Source organism: Hemiscyllium ocellatum, chromosome 11 (assembly GCF_020745735.1).
Source record: "Hemiscyllium ocellatum isolate sHemOce1 chromosome 11, sHemOce1.pat.X.cur, whole genome shotgun sequence".
Lineage (NCBI taxonomy): Eukaryota > Metazoa > Chordata > Chondrichthyes > Orectolobiformes > Hemiscylliidae > Hemiscyllium > Hemiscyllium ocellatum.
The window spans coordinates 25,848,986-25,869,505 of record NC_083411.1 but is presented as its reverse complement, the minus strand read 5'-3'; the positions used below and the strand labels follow the sequence as shown (position 1 = coordinate 25,869,505).

Here is a 20,520-nt window from a genome sequence, read left to right as displayed (position 1 = left end):
AAGGCCAACATCAACCACAACACCATACAATCCTGTCATGGCAACCACTGCAAGACATGTCAGTGTTGATATGGATATCACCTTTATATGTCGGGGCACCACCCACCATGTATGCAGCAGGTATCCGTGTGAATCGGCTAACATTGCCTATCTCATATGTTGCAGGCAAGGATGTCACATGGCATGATACATTGGCGACACCATAAGACATCGGAATGAAAGCAAGACCATTCGCCCATTGAGTCCACTCCACCATTTAACCATGGCTGATGGGCATTTCCATTCCAGTTACCTGCACTCTCCCTATATCCCTTAAATTCTTAATCTCGCAAGCAATTATCAATCTCTGCCTTAAAGACTACCTTTGTCCCAACATCCCCTGTGCTTGATGGCAATGAATTCCACAGGCCCACCACTCTCTGGGTGAAGAAATGTCTCCTTATTTCCGTTCGAAATTGGCCCCCTCTAATTTTAAGGCTGTGCCCACAGGTCCTAGTCTCCTCACCTAACGGAAACAATCTCCCAGCATTCACCCTTTCTAAGCCATACATTATCTTGTAAGTTTCTATTAGATCTCCTCTCAACCTTCGAAACTGTAATGAATACAATCCCAGGATCCTCAGCTGATCATCATATGTTAGGCCTACCATTCCAGGGATCATCAGTGTGCATCTTAACTGGACACACTCTAGTGACAATATGCCCTTGCTGAAGTGTGGGGCCCAAAGTTGGACACCATATTCTAAATGAGGTGTAACTAGAGCTTTATAAAGTCTCAGAAGCATGTCGCTGCTTTTATATTCCAACCCTCTTGAGATAAATTACAACATTAAACTTTGCTTTCTTAATCACTGACTCAACCTACAACTCAATCTTTAGAGAATCCTGGACTAGCACTCCCAGATCCCTTTCTACTTCGGCTTTATGAATTTTCTCACCATTTAAAAAATAGTTCATGCCTGTATTTTTTTTTCCAAAGTGCGAGACGTCACACTTGCTCACATTGAATTTCATCAGCCATTTCCTGAACCACTCTCCTCAACTATCTAAATCTTCCTGCAGCCTCACTACCACCTCAGTACTACCTGTCTGTCTGTCTGCCTAACTTCGTATCATTGGCAAGCTTCACAGAATGTCCTCAGTCCCTTCATCCAAATCATTAATATATAAAGTGAACAACTGCGACCTCAACAGTGAACCCTGCGGGACCCCACTTGTCACCAGCTGCATTCTGAAAAAGAACCTTTTATCCCAACTTTCTGCCTTCTGTCAAACAGCCAATCTCAATCCATGCTAGTAGCTCACCTCTAACACCGTGGGCCCTCCCCTTACTCAGTAGCCTCCCGTGAGGCACCTCTCACCTTTTAATACATTGTCTGAACTGAGATGTCACTTTTTTTGTAAAACCTTAAGTTATCTCAAGAATGTGACTTGAAAGAAGTTCTGGGGTTTACATATTAATGAACCAAAGCCTGCAACCCATTCTAAAACATGAAAGACTTAATAATCTGGGTTTGCTCAATATTGAGGAACCTCAATTATCTGGCATTCAATTACCCGTATTTCGGATTATCCGAACAAGATCGCAAGGTCCCGATGTATGGCTAAACTATGTCATCCGGCATTCGATTATCTGGCATTTGATTAACTGAGCGAAATACTCCCTGCCAATGGCTTTCAGATAATCAAGGTTCCTCTACATAATTTCAGTTGCATGACATTGTAATCTTTTGCTATAAATTCTGTCTTATGGTCCTGCTCCACAACTACCTCATGAAGGAGCAGTATTCTGAAAGCTAGTGCTTCCAAATAAACCTGTTCAACTATAACCTGGTGTTGTGATTTTTAGCTTTCTTGTTTAAACCTCAACTTCATCTCCACTTAATGAAAAGAACATTCCTGGTCTGGATCTGCTTTGCCATTGTGTAGTTTTACTTAATAACTCTACCTGCATGAATTTGTTACATTGGAACATAAAAGAATTGCGAGTCTCAATGTTCATGAAATATCAGCAGCTTTACCAGAGAGGCCCATTTCCACTCCAATAAAAAAATAAAGAACTGCAGAAATCAAACAAACTCAGAAATTGCTGGGAAATCTCAGGTCCGGGAGCATCTATGGAGAAAAAGCAGTGTTAGTATTTTGGGTCCAGTCACCCCACCCCACTCCATTGTAATCATTTGTTTAACAAAGAATATAGAGCTCCACAAAACAATGAGGATTTTATTAGACTTTTATTATTTCTTATCAAGTTTCTGATTTCTGATTATTGTCACTTTTCAATGAATCAGAGTACTGGTATAGCACTGCATTACCTGTTACTTAACTGGGTGACAGAAGATTGTCTATAATGCATCTTGTGGTCGTTGCTCACCAAGATCCTTTTACATTGTGAAATAGTTTCTATGCTCTTTGCATACCCAGAGACCATAGTACAAATGATAAACTTTGTGTGTTGACATTTAATGTCATACAAAAGGATAACCTTTTCTAATAAGAACCTTCAGGCCTCACTATATTGAGGCCTTTTCCAATGGTTTATAGAACATCTGAAATATTAATTTCTTCAACACTCTGTTTGTATCATCGTATTGTGTATTTGCCTGCAGTTATCAAATCTTTCTTTGTACCATAATAATATCTGGCTAATAAACATTTTTAGCCAACATGATGTTTTCCTCATTTTGTTGGTCATTCCTCCTATCAAAGCTTACCTGCCCTGAAAGGGTACTAACACTAGTCCATATGGTTTAAATTGTCCCCGCCAGTTTTATTCAGCGTCCTTTCAAAAAAAAATGCTCTGCTACCCCATCTTTGCTATCCACTTGTTGACCTGACTAAGCTGCCACTCCCAATGGTAGCACTGAGAATAATCCTTAAATTGCAAGGGCCCCAATTATATGATGCTGTTGATTTCTATAAGATACATAACTTTTGGCTGTTTTCTCCTTGTAATTCCAGGAAGTAATGCACCACTTGAGATTCTCCAGCAGCTGGCTGTCAAGCCCCCAATTATAAAAGTCCCTCTTAGCTAGCACTAACTTATTCTGATAGTGAGTGTCTCTTTCTTTTCCTGGTATTCCCTCCAATTCTGGTTCGAGTGTTGCTTTATATTTTCTGCATTATAAATGAATGCATTTTGGAGACAAGGTTTTTTATGATGATACAATAAAGGTTAGAGATTGAGCTGGGTTAGGTCCACACCCCCCACCAATCCACCCTCTCTTCCCAGCACCTTTTCCGAACACTGCAAGAATTGCAAAACCTATGCCCACACCTCCTCCCTTTCCTCTGTCCTAGGCCCCAAAGGAGCCTTCCACATTCGCCAGAGATTTACTTGTACTGCCACATGCATGATCTACTGTATCTGTTGCTCCCAATGTGGTCTCCTCTACATTGGGGAGTCAGGGTGGCTACTTGCAGAACGCTTCAGGGAACATCTCCAGGACGCACGCACAAAACAATCCCACTGCCCCATGTCCAAACATTTTAACTCCCCTTCCCACTTTGCCAAGGACATGCGAGTCCTGGGTCGTTTCCATCGCCAAACCCTAACCACCCGATGCCTAGAGGAAGAACGCTTCATCTTCCACCTTGGAACCCTCCAAATTGGGATCAGTGTGAATTTCACCTGTTTCCTAGTTTTCCCCTCCGCTCACCTTATCCCAGATCCTACCGTCCAACTCTGCACTGCCCTCTTGACCTGACCTACCTGTCCATTTTCCTTCCCACCTATCCGTTCCATCCTCCTCTCTGACCTAACACCTTCACCCCTCTTCGTCTACTGATCGCATTCCCAGCTATCTTCCCCCTCAGCCTCACCCCGCCTCCAATTTATCTCTCAGCCCCCACCCCACCCTCTGATTTGGAGGGCTTGTGGTCAAAACATCAATTCTCCTGCTCCTCAGATGTTGCCTGACCAGTTGTGCTTTTCCAACATCGTGCTCTTCAATTCTGTAGTCCCATCATTCCATAGGTCACTAATATATTTAACACTTTTGAGTTATCAACAGGACTAGTTATATTACTATATTAGGCTTAATTTAAAAAGATCCATCAATAGATTTATTTTACAAACCAAAATGCTTAATTTATTTTAAGACAACACTTCATCAACATACCTGTTTTGATTAACACCAACTGAAAGTGTCAGTATTTGTCTGTCTAAATAACCCTACACTTAATTTGTTATGCCCAAGATGGGAAGCGTACACTATCCTTTTCTAGTCCCACTACTGCACTTGTCGCAACACAAATTTAATTATATAACCCAGTTCCCAATGCAACCGGTTGTATAACCTCATTTTTTTTTTAAAAAAGCCATTAATGGCCATCTTTAATAAACGCAATATTAATTTATTGAATATTCAATATTGAAAAGCAATTTCATCCATGAAGATGTAGAATTGTTTAGCGCAATTAGTTTGTGATGTGAAAATCAAAATGTTTACTCATCTAAAGTGATTCTCTCTCCCTCCCTCCCTTCTCTCTCCTCCTCTTTCTTCCCCCCCCCCCCCCAAAAAACAAGCTGTTGAGTGACAAAGTTAGGAAATTTGCTTTATTGTGCCAGTGCCCTCCCCTTTCTAAATGATGGGGGACACAGATTTTGAAGGTGCTCTCAAAAAAAAAACCTATACATGCATACCTTACAGCCACTGAGTACGGTGGTGGACAGAATGAAATTGAGATCAGTGGCAAATTAAGTGTTTTATTTAGCCCTGAATGATGTCAAGCTTCATGCCTGTTAGAACTGAATTCATCTTTGCAAATGAAGAGTATTCCATCAGAATCCTAACTTGTGCCATTTTAGATGTTGAATGGGCTTTCAAACGCACTTTCAACCATAGTATGTAGCTGATCCAGTTACATTTCAGGTCAGTGAGTTCTTCAAATGTTGGTAGTACCATTAAATATTAAGGTAATGTGATTCTCTCAAGATGGTCACTTCGTGTCAGTTGTGTGATATAAATGTTACTTGTCACTTAGTTTAGGTCTGGCTGTGAGCTAGTATGGATTGCCAGCCCATTATCTTTTATTTCAAGCTGACTGTTCCACTTTTCTGATAGCAAAGCAATCTTTTGATCATAGTATAGCAATTTATTTAACTAGCATTATATCATGTGACAATATATTTGTTGCGATCATTTTCTCCATCTTTGCCCACAAAATCCTATCCCTTCAATATAATTAATTGCCTTGTTAATTAAAGTTGCAGTATTAACTTTTTTTTCTAATCCATATGTTCAGAAATATTACATACCTCTGGAGCAGGTGGGACATGAACCAAGATCTCTTTGATCTAGGGCAGGGATGCTACCACTGTGCCTATTAACATATTAGTGTCTTGTATCTTCTGGAAATTGAATGTTCCTAAACTTTGATACTTGCAACTCTGATTTTGCTATGTTGTTGTTTCTGTTTTCTGTTTCCTCCAACCATTCTGTTCAATCCACTGTGAACTAATAACTGATGAACATGTTCAGTTTATATCTGAAATGTCAACTCTTCTGCTCCTTGGATGCTGCCTGACCGGCTGTGCTTTTCCAGCACCGCACTCTTCAAACCCAAATACAAGTCCCGTTTAAAGTTTCATCCACTGCCTTGACTCAAGCATATTAAACATGGTGGAAAATAAATGCCTTATGAACCATCTGTGGTTTTGAGAGGTGACCTTTATAAAAGTTTGTAAAATCATGAAGGACATGGGTAAGGTGAATAGCATGGGTCTCTTCCCTGGGGTGGTGGTGTTTAAGACCAATGGGTGTATTTTTAAGGTCAGGGGAGAAAGTTTTTTAAAAAAGACATGACTGGCAACTTTTTTTTTAGAGTGGTTAGTGTGTGGAACTATCAGAAACTCTGGATGCAGGTACAGTTACAAGACGTTGGATTTAAAAGACATTTGGCTATGTTCATGAATGAGAAACACACTAACTGAAAATGCTAGTGGCATACGTGATGTGCTTTTCAAATGGAGGTATTTAGGGGTTGGGATTGCACGAAGAGGTGAAAAGCAAAGCATACTTGGAGGGTTGATCTTTGGCTTCTAATTAACCATAGAAAACTCAGCCCAGCTGGCATGATATGATAAAACACAAGATGGGGAGCAAATATAAGTTTACAAAGGAAGTTTTAAGACTATTAAATGAACATTACTAACTCCATACATATGTCAGCTTCCTTCATTTCAAGACCACCACTACCACCTTTTGTATAATACATCACATGATTTATGTATGGCCAACTATTTCAGATGAAAGTATTTCATTGTCATTCTGGAGGTACCCTGGAAGTGTTACTGAAATGGAAAGCCAGTGTGATGAATTTTGCTCCCTTTATCCCAATATTTTCAAACAGGAGAATTTTTTAAAAAACTGCTGTTTTTATATTGCTTAATCATGCAACTATTTAGTAATGGATGCCGACCACTGATAATTACAGATTAACTAATTGTTTATAATTCTGCAAACTTCAGTGTATTTAAACACCTAAAGGTGGAAATTTGATGAGAATTTCACCATCTTTCATTTCAAATTCTCCCCCTAATTCTGCTATCATGGTACACAGAATGGACAAAATTAAATGCTTATTACTGAGCAACCATCTTCAACATTGTGTTATAAATGTTAGCCATGTGAAAATCTTAAATTATGAAAGAATGAAATTATACTGTTTAGCTGGCTTTTTGTAATACTTTTGTGTTAAGATTAGATTAGATTTCCTAGAGTGTGGAAATAGGCCCTTCAGCCCAACGGTCCACACTGATCCTCCGAAGAGTAACTCGCCCAGACCCACTTCCCTCTGACTAATGCGCCTAACACTATGGGCAATTTAACATGGCCAATTCATCTGATCTGCACATCTTCGGACTGTGGGAGGAAACCCACGCAGACACTGGGAGAATGTCCAAACTTCACACGCACAGTCATCAGAGGCTGGAATTGAACCTGGAACCCTGGTGCTGTGAGGCAGCAGTACTAACCACTGTGCCACAGTGCCGTGATCTTTGACACGTCAATTTTAATCGGTTAGTATACCTAGTTGACCCATTACTACACTGGTAACTGATTTTTTAATTCTCCCATCGACTGACTAATTAGAATACTACTTTTTTTTAAAAAGTCATTTATGAAATGTGGGCATCACTGAGCCAGCATTTATTGCTCATCTCTAGTTACCTTTGGAAAAGTACTGGTGAGCTGCTGCCTTGAATCTGTTCAGTCCATTTGCAGGGATACATCCAACATGCTGACAGGAAGAGAGTTGCAGCATGTTGATTTAATGACGCTGCAGGAACAGCAATACATGCCTAAGTCAGGATAGTGTGTGGCTTGACAGAGAACTTGCAGGTGGTGGTGTTGCCATGTGTCTAAAGGCCTTATTCGTCTAGATGGTTGTGGGTTTAGCAGATCTAAGGACCTTTGGTGACTTTCTGTCATATATATGTAAATATTACACGCTGCTACTGAATGTTGGTGGGGGGAGTGGATGCTTATGGATGTGGTGTCAATCAAGTGCAATGCTTTGTCCTCAGTTGCATTAGGCTTCTTGAGTGTTATTGGAGCTGTGCCCATCGCATTTTCCTGTTGTGCCGTAGATTATGGAAAGAGTTTGGGAGTCAGGAGGTAAGTTAGCTACCACAGTATTCCTAGTCTCTGACCTGTTCTTGTAGACACTGTATGTATACTGTGGGTCCAGTGAGTTTCTGGTTAATGGAAACTCCAGGATATTGATAGTGAGAGTTTATGATGGTGTTACTATCATGTCAAGAGGCAATGGTTAGATTCTTCTTCGTTGGAGACTATCTTTGCCTGGCCTTTTGGTGATGTGAATATTATTTGCCACTTGTCAGTCAAGCCTAGATATTGTCCAGGTCTTGCTGCATTTGGATATGAACTACTTGAGTTGCAAATGCTATTGAACATGGCACAAACCTCCCCCACTTCTCACATTGTGGTGGAGAGAAGGTGATTGAAGCTGCTGAAGATAGTTGGGCCGAGAACACTACCCTGAGGAACTTGTGCAGAGAACTCCTGGAGCTCAAAAAACTGATTTCCAACAACCACAGTCATCATTCTAACTGCCAGGTATGATGCCAACCAGTGACGAGTTTGCTGCTGACTTCCGGTTTTGTTAGGACTCCATGTTACCACACTCAGTCAAATGTGGCCATAATATCAAGACGGTCATTCCCGCCTCCTCTCTGGTATTCAGTTCTTGTCCTGGTTCAGACAGGCTGTAACAAGGTTAGAAGTTGAGTGGCACTGGCAGAACCCAAACTCTGCATCAGTGAGTAGATTATTGCTGAGCAGGTGCTGCTTGATAGAACTGTCAGTGGCACCTTCCATAATTTTACTGATGATTGAGTAGACTGGGGCACAAATTTGCTGAGTCCAATTTGTCCTTTTTGCATTCAGGAGATAACCCAGGCAATTTTCCACACTTATTGTGTAGAAGCCAGTGTTGTAACTGTACTGGAAGAGCTTAGTTAAGAGAGCAGCAAATTCTGAAGCACAGTATTGCTGGAATGTTGTCAGGATCCATATTTTTTGCAGTATCCAATAGGTCCAACCATTTGATATCGCATGAAGTGAATCGAACTAGCTAAATACTGGTATCTTTAATACTGGGGACCACTGGAGGAAGATTGAGATGGATCATCCACTTGGCACTTCTGGCTGAAGATTGCTGTGAATGTTTCAAACTTAGCTTTTGCATTAATGGGTGTGGAGCTTTTCCATCATTCATTCAAGAATGAGCATCTTTGCAGAGCCTCCAGTGTTGGTTCTATTGGGAATATAAATTGTATTTATTATACTTCTATGGGAAGTGGGCCTGGTTGACAATGATGGACAATTCATTGTCCATCCTTAAAAACCCTTGATACGCTTTCTTGAATCACTGCAATCTATCGGTTTTATTCACTGAAATGTCCAAAATAAATCAAGGTTCAGTGTTTTGATTTCTAATCTGTCCTGAGCCACTTATTCTCAACACCGTGGTACTATTTAAAGTTGCTAAAATTACCCTCTGCATTCTTGAGCAAGAGAAAAGAAATTACAATTTCTGCTGCAAGATAAAAAGCTGAGGGGTAAACTTCTCTGTCATGCTACCACGAGTGAACAACTTGTTACTACCTAATGCATTCACAGAAAAAACAGAGCTACTTGAACAAAATGAGAGATAATGTGTCAATAGATAGAAAAATTAGAAGCACGGTTGTTTTGCAACGTCAAATCCGCAGAAATTCCTAAATTGCAAATAAACTTTAGATGAGGTAGCTCCAGTGGGTGTTGTCTCCAGCTGCTTGAGACTTTAATTTAGTGTAATGGAAATGAGTCAAGTAGAACATGAACTGTTGTCTCTGGTTTAATGATAAAGTTTCTGGAATCCAATTTCTGTGTTGCATTCTGTTTACTGACACAGCTTCATGTGATGGCAAATTCCTATCCCTGAGGCAGAAGAACAATTTTTAGATTTACGTAACATTTTGATTTCTTTGGCTCTGAATTATGAATCATAGAATCCCTACAGTGTGGAAACAGGCCTTTCGGACCCACAAGTCCACACCAACCCTCCAAAGAGGACCCATTCCCCTACCCTATATTTTCCCCTAACTGATGTGCCTAACCTACATATCCCTGAACACCATGGGTAATTTTAGCATGGCCAGTTCACTTAACCTGGGTCTTTGGGTTGTGGGAGGAAACCGGAGCACCCTGAGGAAACCCACGCTGAAATGGGGAAAATGTGCACACTCAACACAGTCACCCAAGGCTGGAATCAAACCCCAGATCCCAAGTGCTGTGAGGCAGCAGTGCTAGCGTGCTGCCCCACAGTTGAAAGTAGTGCCAAGTGAAATGTTTGTAAGATGAATAAATAGGAACCAGGAGCCATTTGAGCCCACTGTACCTTTAGCATGATCATGATTGATCTTATCCTAGTCTCGACTCCACTTTCCTGCCTGCACCGCATAGCTGTTTATCCTAATTCTTTCTTTCTTGAATCTGATGATTTATTCTGCTACCACTGCACTCTGTGTGCCAGTGAGTTCCACAGATGCGCAACCCTTTGAGAGAAGTAGTTTCTCCTCATCTCAATTTTGAATCTACCTCCTTTAACTCTATATCGAAGCCTTTTTGTTCACGACAATCCCACGCGAAAGAACATCATGTTCTATATCTACCTTATCAATCCCCTTTAGAAGTTTTTATACCACAATCACATCTGCTCCAGGCAATTCTTCTGAACTCTATTGTGTACAAGTGTATGGTTAGTAAGTTTGCAGATGACATCAAAATCGGAGGTGTAGTGGACAACGAAGAAGGTTACCTCCAGAGTACAATAGGACCTTGATCAGATGGACCAATGGACTGAAGAATGGCAGATGGCATTTGATTTGGATAAATGTGAAGTACTGCATTTTAGAAAGACAAATCTAGGAAGAACTAATGCACTTTATTGTTAAGGTGCTGGGGAGAGTAGCTTGGGAGAGAACAAAGAGACCTTGGAGTGCAGATTCATAGTTCCTTGAAAGTAGACTTGCAAGTAGATAGGATAGTGAAGATGATGTTTGGTATGCTTGCCTGTATTGGTCAGTGCATTGAGTATAGGAGTTGGGAGGTCATACTGTGGCTGCACAGGACATTGGTTAGGCTATTTTTGGAATACTGTGTGCAATTCTGGTCTCCCTACTATAGGAAGGATGTGTGAAAGGGTTCAGAAAAGACTTGGCAAGGAATTTGCCACAGTCAGGAGATTTTGAGCTATAGGGAGAGGCTGAATAGGCTGGAGCTGTTTTTCCATGGAGTGTTGGAGGCTGAGGGGTGACCTGATAGAGATTTATAAAATCAGGACGGGCATTAATAGGGTAAATAGACAAGGTCTTTTCCCTAGGGTGAGGGAGTCCAAAACTAGTGAGCATAGGTTTAAGGTGAGAGGAGAAAGATTTAAAAGTGATCTAAGGGGCAACATTTTCACTCATAGGGTAGTGCGTGTATGGAATGCAGTACCAGAGGAGGAGGTGATGACAACATTTAAAAGGCATCTGGATGGGTATATGAATAGGAACGGTTTAGAGAGGAATGGGCCAAATGCTGGCAAATGGGATTAGATTTATTAAGGATATCTGGTCAGCATGGACAAGTTGGACCAATGGGGCTGTTTGTGCTGTACTTCTGATTCTATGAATCCATTTGCCTTTATGTTGCGTTTCTGCAATCCATGCACAAATGTGTCCACGTCCCTCTGCACTGACTCACATTGAATCTGCTTCCAATTTAAACAATTTGCTATTTTGTTTATTCATCCAAAATGGCCAACCTCACACTTTAACACATTAAACTCCATCTGCCAGATTCTGGCCCATTCTCCAAGCTTATCAATAGCCATCTGTAAACTCTTTATTTCTTCATCACCGCCTGCTTTTCCATCTATTTTAGTTTTATTGATTACCTATAAAATGGTGGTTGTGAGCCATGGAAAGAAAAAAAACAGTTGTGTGCACTCCACTCCAAATCACTAACCTGACCAATCTGAGTATTTGTGTCCCAAATTTGAGGATTCCAGAACTTGAGGCCTATCCAACACCAGTTAAAGCTGCCAGGAATAAAGCAATTATTCAGTGTTGAGATCAGAATTGGATGAGCAGGGATATCTGGGGAGTGGCTCTAGTTGGTTAGTAGTGAGGCAGGAGGAGATTAGGGAGATGGGATCAGGCAAAGATATTTGAAAACAATGGAAATTTTGATCTCTGTTGGAACAGGTTCAACACACAGCAATCTTCTATAACTCAATGTGCCAGTGGTGTTTCTGAGCAAGAGTCTAGTTTGGCTTGTACCCAATCTCTGGGAGCAACGTTACAGACCAATGAACTCATCTTCATTTTAACAACACTTGTTGCCATATTTTGAGTGTTAAAGATCAAAAGGCAACTTTGACCATAATGTGCCAGGTAAGTGCTGAGCATTTAGGATAGGTCAGGTGGTATAGTTAATTTCAACAGGACCAAGTTAAATTATTAAGGGGTGGAACATATGCTATGCATAGGGAAGATGGGGGCTATTCAGCAGGGTAGGGTTGGAGTGCCTCTGATTAGAGGAAACATGTCTAGTATGATCAGGTCAGGGGAAGGGCGGCCAGTTCAGTGGAATTTAGTGTTTGGCGCTGGTTGGGTTGGTGGAGGGGTTTGTTGGTCTTGGGAGTGGTAAGTAATTTGGTGAGATCAGAAGGGTTCTGCCTTCCTTTAAAGGAGGTGATTTTGGGATTGGGTTGGAAAACTTTTATTATGGGGGAGAGGGTTTGTGTGAATTGGAGGTTCAATTTAATAGTGACTGGTTACAGGGTTTTTTTAATGTTTCCTGGATGACTAAGTGTTCAGTTCTCTGATGTTGAGGATTTTTCAGAGGGCCACCAACTTAGCAAAGATATCTAAAGTTTTTAATTTCCTAGGTAATTTCCATGGAGTCAGCTGCATCATGGTGCTACTTCACAACTCCAGTCTGTGCTCCTCCATTGACTAGCCAACAGAATATCTGGGCCAATTTGGAGTTCTCATTTTCTAACTATTGTGTACATGTATTTGATTGTTTTGAGTTTTCTAAATGTTGGCATAAATACCAAATAGTTATAGTCATACCTATACTATAAAATTCTTTCCAACAGCAGAGAAACAGCAGCTGTACAGATAATATGTCAATTTCACAGCAGTTCTTGGTCCTCAATAAAATGTTGGTGTTAGAAGAAAGTATGGTGACATACAGGATGATTACATGCATTGTTGAGGGTTCATAATGTGCCACTTTAAATATCATCCAAACTTTGAGTAAACTTGTATTAGGTTTCACTATTCATTTCCAAACCTAGAATATACAATTCTAATTCAGCTACAGAACCTGTATTTGTATAACTCTTTCCATGCCTGCAAAATTCCTCCCAAGGTTTCACAACTAATGATCAACTCTGTCGTCTAATCTTTGGTAGCACAGATATACACTGTGTGTCCTACAATTAAGTGTAGTAAGCGATTAATGAATGTTGTTCATGTTGGCTGGGGAGTAAATCTTGGGACAGCCAGAAAATGTCCGTCAAGTAAAAGCAAAATATTGTGGATACTGGAAATCTGAAACAAACACAAAAAAAGGGAGAAACCTGATGTTTCAAATCTGATTTGACATGTCAGACTTCCCTTGCCCCTACTGTTTGGATCCAGTTTAACATGTCATCCAACAATGGCAGCTGTGCCAAAATAGCACTCATTCAGTACTAGACTAAAGAGACTGATTCGGTTATGTTAAGGCTGGAGTAGATTTATGATTGACCTTCAGTGAGGTACTGAGGAGAGGAAAGAACGTTTAAATTGCCTTCATGTGGCTGAGTGCAACACCAGGGATAAAAGATAGATAGTTTGAAAGCTATCAATTGCTATCTTGTTATAAGGCAATTGAGGTAAGTGCCCAAACTACTAATCTTTTTGTCAAAACCAAATTTTGTTTACTTTAAATTATTTAACTTTGTCTGGCTGTCTATGCTAGATTGTCGACTCATTTGAGAAAGGATTCATGTCACCAGCATAATCTTGCAGCATAAAGGCATCTGGTGGGGATGCTTAGCATATTGACTGAGCAATTTTTGAGCTTTTCACAAATAAAACAACTAATGCATTTTTTTTATCTGTTCTCTGCAGATACCATAGTGAAAAGATGACACTGAGTTACTCAGAGTATCTAGCTCACCGCCAGCATCACCACTACCAGAATGGCATTGCACATCCTCTACCACCGTACAACCATTATTCCTGACAATGACTTGCATGACCAGTCACTTGATCTTTCAGCGGACCTCTTCCCAGGGGACCCTTCCCCTTCTTGGTCTAGCTATCTCTATTACTGTACCATTTTATGATGTTAGTTTCCGTTGCCATAATGGCATGCAGCTATTTGGCTGATGTCAATTTGGCAACGGGTGGTAACAACTCATAATTATGTATCAATGTATTTTCTTTGAGCGTGCCCTTTCATAAAATAAGTTCCGATGAAATTATTACCTTTTTGCATTCCCAGAATTTCCTAAGCCTGTGGATGAATGGAAGGAGATATGAGGGAGATTGGTCCAGCTTGATTCTAAATTTGCAAGAGCAGGGTTAATCAAATAGTGTCTTTGTTCTTAGGCAGATATTGGACCTACATTTCTTTAATGATTCGATAAACCTTCTTTAACAGTCAGAACCCTATAGTTTCAACTGCTGTAAAGTAGTTACAAATCATTTCAGTGCTGCATTTGATTTGTATAAAATCCCCCCTTTGTCATACTGACCATTTTAGTATGAATAACTTTTTAAACTTAGTTAATTTTTGCTTTAAAATGCAGTTGTCGAAGGACAACAAAAGTTGGTAAAAAGAATTACATTGAGTTCCTCAAGTACTGTATCAAAATGTTAGGCATACAACTTGACCTCCCATGACAGATTTCTAAAAACTTTCTACAATAGAATTGTTATTGGGTATACTTGGCAAATGGAAAGTAACTAAGATAATATCTTGTATCTTATGATAATGTATATAATTTGTGTGTATGTATACACAGCTTTTTTTCCCTTGTGGGGAACAATTTTTCTTAATACATTTGTTATAATAATTAGACATAATTACATATGAAGTTTTTTTGCAAATACTTGCATTGAGTAAAAATAGGTTCAACAGTTTGATTTATGGGTTACAAGTACATGAATATAATAATGCAGATCAAGATTACACATTATGATGGCATTTGTGTGCTGTTGGACTTTACCTACTTGCTGTTACCTCCAGGAGGAAGGGGCAATATTACCTTTCTTCTGAATTTTAAACACTGGCTTGTAGGTCATCTATTCTGTACTTGTAACTGCCTCTGTGATAGGGCACTAATTTTGAATTGGTAAAGATAATTTAGTTTGAATTTCTTTCCACATAGATAGGTATACCCAAAACATCACATCTTCGAATAATCTGGAAACACCTTTTGAAATGTTATTTAATCAGCCATTTGTTGAATTTGGTTTGGCTTTGCATTGCAACAGAATAATTCACACTATATACAGTATATAAAAATAATTAAATACTCCCATCTCAGTTTCTCACCCGAATATAGAAAACTGTGTAAATTTGGTTCTAGGAAAATGTCAACATGGATTTTCAGTTATTAACTGGATTTTGATTCTTTAAGTTCTAGCACTTGTTTTTGTACCTGTAACATTTTAATTATAAACATATATAGTTTAAGCCAAGCTGCTTAGTTTATAAGATTAACTATAACAATTCAGTTCTGATTCAGATTTAAATATTTTATAATTCAATAAGGAATTTTTCTTTATACTAGAAAAGAAAGTTGAGACTCTAGGGAGCTGTGCAATCGTGGTGCTAGAACTCAGGAAATATTAACGCGCAGTATTTGTGCAGCCTGAGGCTCCCAATACATCTGTGTAAAATTTATTTTGCTCAGCTTCTTATTGTCAGGGTTGGAAATTTTAAATTAGCCAAGTTTATTATGACAGTGCAGATTTTCCAGTGAACAGAACTGTTTGGGAAAACGAGATGATCAGATGTTGGTAATTTTAGATTTCTGCTTTTGGTCGTCACAAATCTAACAGAAAACCTGGAATATCCACTGACTTCAGGTATGGTAAAATAGGTTAGAAATAGAAACCACCTGGTGTTATTTGTTCAACTGATTTTTTTTTAAAAAGAATCAAACTGAAGACTGCAGGTGACTGTCTAAATTTGAGAGTTTAGATTAAGTGTACATTTTTTTCTAGTAGCTTTAAAGATCAGATTAAGATGTTAGATCTGTCATTAAGACATAGTTGAAACAAACTTAAATCTGAGACAATACTTCAGTAGCATTTCTTCCTGCATTTATTACTACTTTAACTTTTGAATCGTTTTTAATTTAACCAAGGATATGTCTCCTGAATAAGATATTTGTAGCTTATGATCCAACCTTAAGACATTTGAAACTTAAAATCCATTGTCTCCTAAATTTTGTCTTGAAGATACTTCATTTAATAATTAGCTATTGATATTTACAATCAGCAAAGTTTGAAATCCTATAGTAAAAAAAACTCTCCCTTTTTTGTAAAGGATTCTGGTGCAATTTCAAGTGTCCATTAATATTTGTTTTATTGGATATGTTCAAACAGGCTGTGTTTTTCACTAAATATCAACGTTGGGGAAAACCATTAATTGCTCATTTGAATATCCTCCGCTATATAAATGAAATGTAAGGTACGGTCTTTAGATTTGATTAGCTTCTTAGTGAAAGATTTGCCTGCATCCTATGAAAATAGTCCATTGTGTGAAGCTGAAGATAACTCCTTCCATTATTCACATTGGTAGAACTTAAGAGCTGTGCATCCACAGTAATTCCAAAAGAAATGATTTATATTTCACTTGTGTTGCCTTAATTTTGACACAAATAGCACAAACTGAACAATCTTGGCTGCCAAGTGGAACTTAGTTTACTGAATTTCTCTGAACATCATGTCCTTCATCTCGGCATGCTCATCCTTTCTTTGAGCTCACCACTAGTGGGGAAAAAAAATGGTGCTATACGACTCTGAATGGGTCACGTGACTGGTCATGCTGACTCCGAGATCATATCGGAATAATCTTGATATATGCAGATATTATACAAAACTTTACTACCAGTGTAATAATGATGAAAACAAATAAATAAAATCCTGCAGCCTTGCAAGGACGAGGTCAGCAATACTTCCCTGCATGGCATGGTGGAATGGGACATATCTCGTCGTGTGTAGCTATAGGAGCATGACAGTGTGTCCATGCTGGTCACTTTCTTTCCTTTGAAAAAAAATAATTAAACTGAAGCATTAGGTATTTAATATTTTTATGGGGCTGTTACATTACCTGCCACCTCTTGAACATGTTCAATTTTTATATACTGTTGTGCAGTCGAGGTTACATCACGTTGTCGTTCAGACTGAACCAAAGATGCCTCCAGCCATGATCTAATGCTGCTGTGAATTAAGCCTGCTTTCCAGTCCTTCAAGGCTACTGCAGGAGGTTTTAACAATTTGTTTTTTATTTTTGTACAATTTCTAACTGGTTTTGCTAGTAGCATTGATTCAATTAAGTTTAATTTGAAGATTCTCAATGAGCACTGTTGAACATTGATGTCTGGTAACTTTGCCCATGCAGTGGCTGTATCGAAGAAGCCCCATAGTGTGCCTCTCAGACCTAAGGGTTTCTTTAATCTGTATCCTAGAGACCAGCAGAAAATCTTTATACTAAAGATGTTTAATTATTTTTACCATTGTTGTTTGAACACTTGTTTCTTAATTTTACTCTGGACCTAGTAACTGCACTGGTTGTCAATCGCACTGAGAGAGCGAGAGAGTTGTGTTTCAGACTTTTGTAACAACACATGTATGACGGTTTTTGTACATTGAAATCAATTCTTTTCAGAATTTTTTGGATCTAGTTTCTAAGTTATTTTAGTGTTTTTTTTATATATGTTAAAGATGAGATGAGTTAACACTGTCACCAGCAGACTGATTTACCTACTGATGCTACAGTGATGCTGGGTTGATAGCTACCTGGTGTAGCTTGTGCCCAAAAAGTTTTTTTTTCCTTTTTATTAGTAACTGTTGAATAATGGCACCACAGTATATGTGAAGAACCCCCTTTCATTATGACTAGATCCTCCTTCCACATTTAAAATTTTACAATTACTATTAGTGTGATAATGTTGAAATGGGCATTTATAGTATGGTCGTAAGTCAAAACGTGGGGGGAGGGACTTTATAATAAAATGATCAGTGGGTCTGTGAGACATGGATTGTGGAACAATGTAGTAGTTTTAACACTATTGTTACATTTTAAAGCATTTACCCAATAAAATATTAAGATTAATACATAATTGGTCTCTATGTTGGTACACGGGATGAAATGAGTGTTTCACGTGCCTAAGTATATTATACTAGTTACAAGCAGATTCAAGAAGGATCTCATGATTGCAAAATATTGTGGGTTTTAGTGGATTAGAAATGCTTTTTATTTGATGGAATGGACTTTATTTTTAAAACCATGTTCAACAGTGGAGGTAGCAGGCACTGAAAGTATTTCCACTCATGTTGGGAGCGATACCACTTCATGTGACCAGTACCAGTGGATGCAAATGGGCTTGCAGCAAAGAGAGTCCACCCAGCAACGTTCTGTGAAGGGCATCCACCTACAAGCAGAACAACGTGAATTCCAGACCTGCAGAAACCTACACTGACTTTTTCTAAACTTGATCATTTGGTGGGGAGGGGGGAGGAAATCTATATGAATATTCAGTGAAATATGTGGGACGTTTTCTCCACAATGTTTTTTATCAATAAAAGCACATGTAAGTGTTGAAACAAATGACTTATTGTATTGAATGGTTTCAAAAGCTACATTTTACATGTATTCTTTCAAAACCTTTTTAACCTTTGCTGTTTTAAAATGATATGTTGCACAATCTAGCTCAATTGATCAGTTTGCCATGTTTTGTTTGTGCAAGTAGAGTTTGTAGGCTTCTGCTTAGGAAATGTATTACAACTAATATCTGCTGTGCTCTCCATTTGTTTTGAACATTTTCAATTATGTATCATTGGATGTCAATTGAGAAATAGATCTTATTTTCTCCCTACCTTGACTTGGAATCTCAGAATCACTGTTAACCAGACTAAGAGCAGATCTATCTTGAAGTTGATATTTAACCAAAGTCAAGTATATTTTTCCATAAATGGAAAATGAGAGATGTCAAATGTTTAAAGCAAAAGTAAGTTTTCTTTAATTTCTCATCTGCACTACTGCCTTTACGTTACAGCATCTTTGTCATTGTTGCCATCCAACCTTCTATGAAAAATGATGGATGTGTAACAGGTAATTTGTTTCAGATAGAGGATCTTCCAGTGGTGCACTTTTTGCCAGTGTCCAAAGAGGCCAATCCTTTTTGGGCCAGTTCTACATGTGAAGCTACCAAGTGTGATTGTGGATTGTTTGTTTTGGCATTGGTGTCTCTGCCAAGCCACTTGAGGCATTGGTCAGTGCAATGGTGTACATCTCAGATGTTGCCTTTTTCCTCTATCATCAGCTAGTGACTCCCAGGTGGTGATTGATAGAACATTTGAAACATAAAAATAGAGTGGGAGTAGATCTTTTGACCCTTCAAGTCTGCTCCACCATTCAATGCAATGATGGTTTACCACTAGCTAAATGTCATTTTCCCACTTTTTCTGCATTTCTAAAAATCTTCACACTTGTAGATCTCTCTTGAAGGTTTTAAGTAACCTGACCACCTCTGCTTCTATTGTAGAGAATTTTATCAGCTCATTGTTGAGTGAAGAAATGTTTCTTCATCTAAGTACTAAATGTGTCCCCTGAAATTTATGGACTTTCATGTCACACATCTAGGCATCCTTAAAGCAGAACTTTGATTGTTCTTCCTCACTACAGAGGAAGTCCTTGGGCATGTAACTGGCTTTCATATACAAACATAGCAACCTCATGAGTACTAAGTTGGTGAGGCCTCTTCTGGAGTACTACATGCAGTTCTGGTTGCCCTGCTATAGGATGGCTTTATTAAACTGGAGAGGGCTCAGAAAAGATTTACCAGGATATTGCTGGGGATGGAGGGTTTTAATTATTAAAATAGGCTGAGATTTTTTTCACTGGAGCCTGGGCCGTTGAGAGCCCTTTAAAGCGAGTTAAAATCTTGTAGAGAGTGAGGACTGCAGATGCTGGTGATCAGTCAAAAAGTGTGGCACTGGAAAAGCACAGCCAGTCAGGCAGCATCTGAGGAGCAGGAGAATCATCATTTTGAGCATAAGCTCTTCGTCATGAAATTGATTCCTGATGAAGAGCTTATGCTCCAAACATCAACTTTCCTGCTTCTTGGATGGTGCCTGACTGGCTGTGCTTTTCCAGTGCCATATTTTTTGACTGTAGAATCATGAGGGGCAAAGATAAAGTGAATTGCAAGGGTTTTTTTCCCTTTTGCTGGGGGAGTTCAAAATTTGAGGGCATAATTTTAAGGTGAGAAGAAAGTTTTAAAAAGGACATGAGGCATCTTTTTAAAATTCATTAATATATCCCTTTGAGAAACTGGTAATAGTATCTAGTGATTGAAAACAAATAAGACATCTGTAACTTGTTTCTTTGGAGACAGTGATGTTGAATATATTCAGGTTGATTTGAGTGCAGATGTATTAGTATCATTGTCCAGTAGTTACCTGAACAAAGAGTTACTGTTTTCCTGCAATTATAAGTTGAATGCCATGTTTGGGGGGAAAAAGAAATCAATGGGTTTCTCTGAAATAATGATTTTTATCACATGTATTTGACATCTTGGAGATATTTTAAGACCGTCATACTAAAAATTTATCATATGTAAAATCTGTTGTCAGATTTGAGGGGTATGAAGTATAATCCTTTGTAGATCTTGATGGATCATGCTGTAGTCAAAGGCTCTGAACTCTATACCTGCACTTAACAGCCTACA

The 20,520-nt window shown here is 38.9% G+C and overlaps 1 protein-coding gene across 2 annotated transcripts in view; it reads left to right on the top strand.

Annotated features, from left to right (window-relative positions):
- The window catches only part of LOC132820397 (nuclear protein AMMECR1-like), a 121,348-nt gene extending 102,950 nt beyond the window's left edge, over positions 1–18,398 (top strand). Inside the window, exon 6 of one of the 2 annotated variants that reach the window (XM_060832484.1) lies at positions 13,682–18,398. In XM_060832484.1, coding sequence (XP_060688467.1) covers positions 13,682–13,796 — 115 coding nt within the window. In that variant the 3' untranslated portion in view covers positions 13,797–18,398. Of the gene's footprint in view, positions 1–165; positions 1,823–13,681 lie in introns of those variants that run through there. The other variant, XM_060832486.1, reaches the window with a different exon arrangement.
- The last annotated feature ends 2,122 nt before the right edge of the window (positions 18,399–20,520 follow it).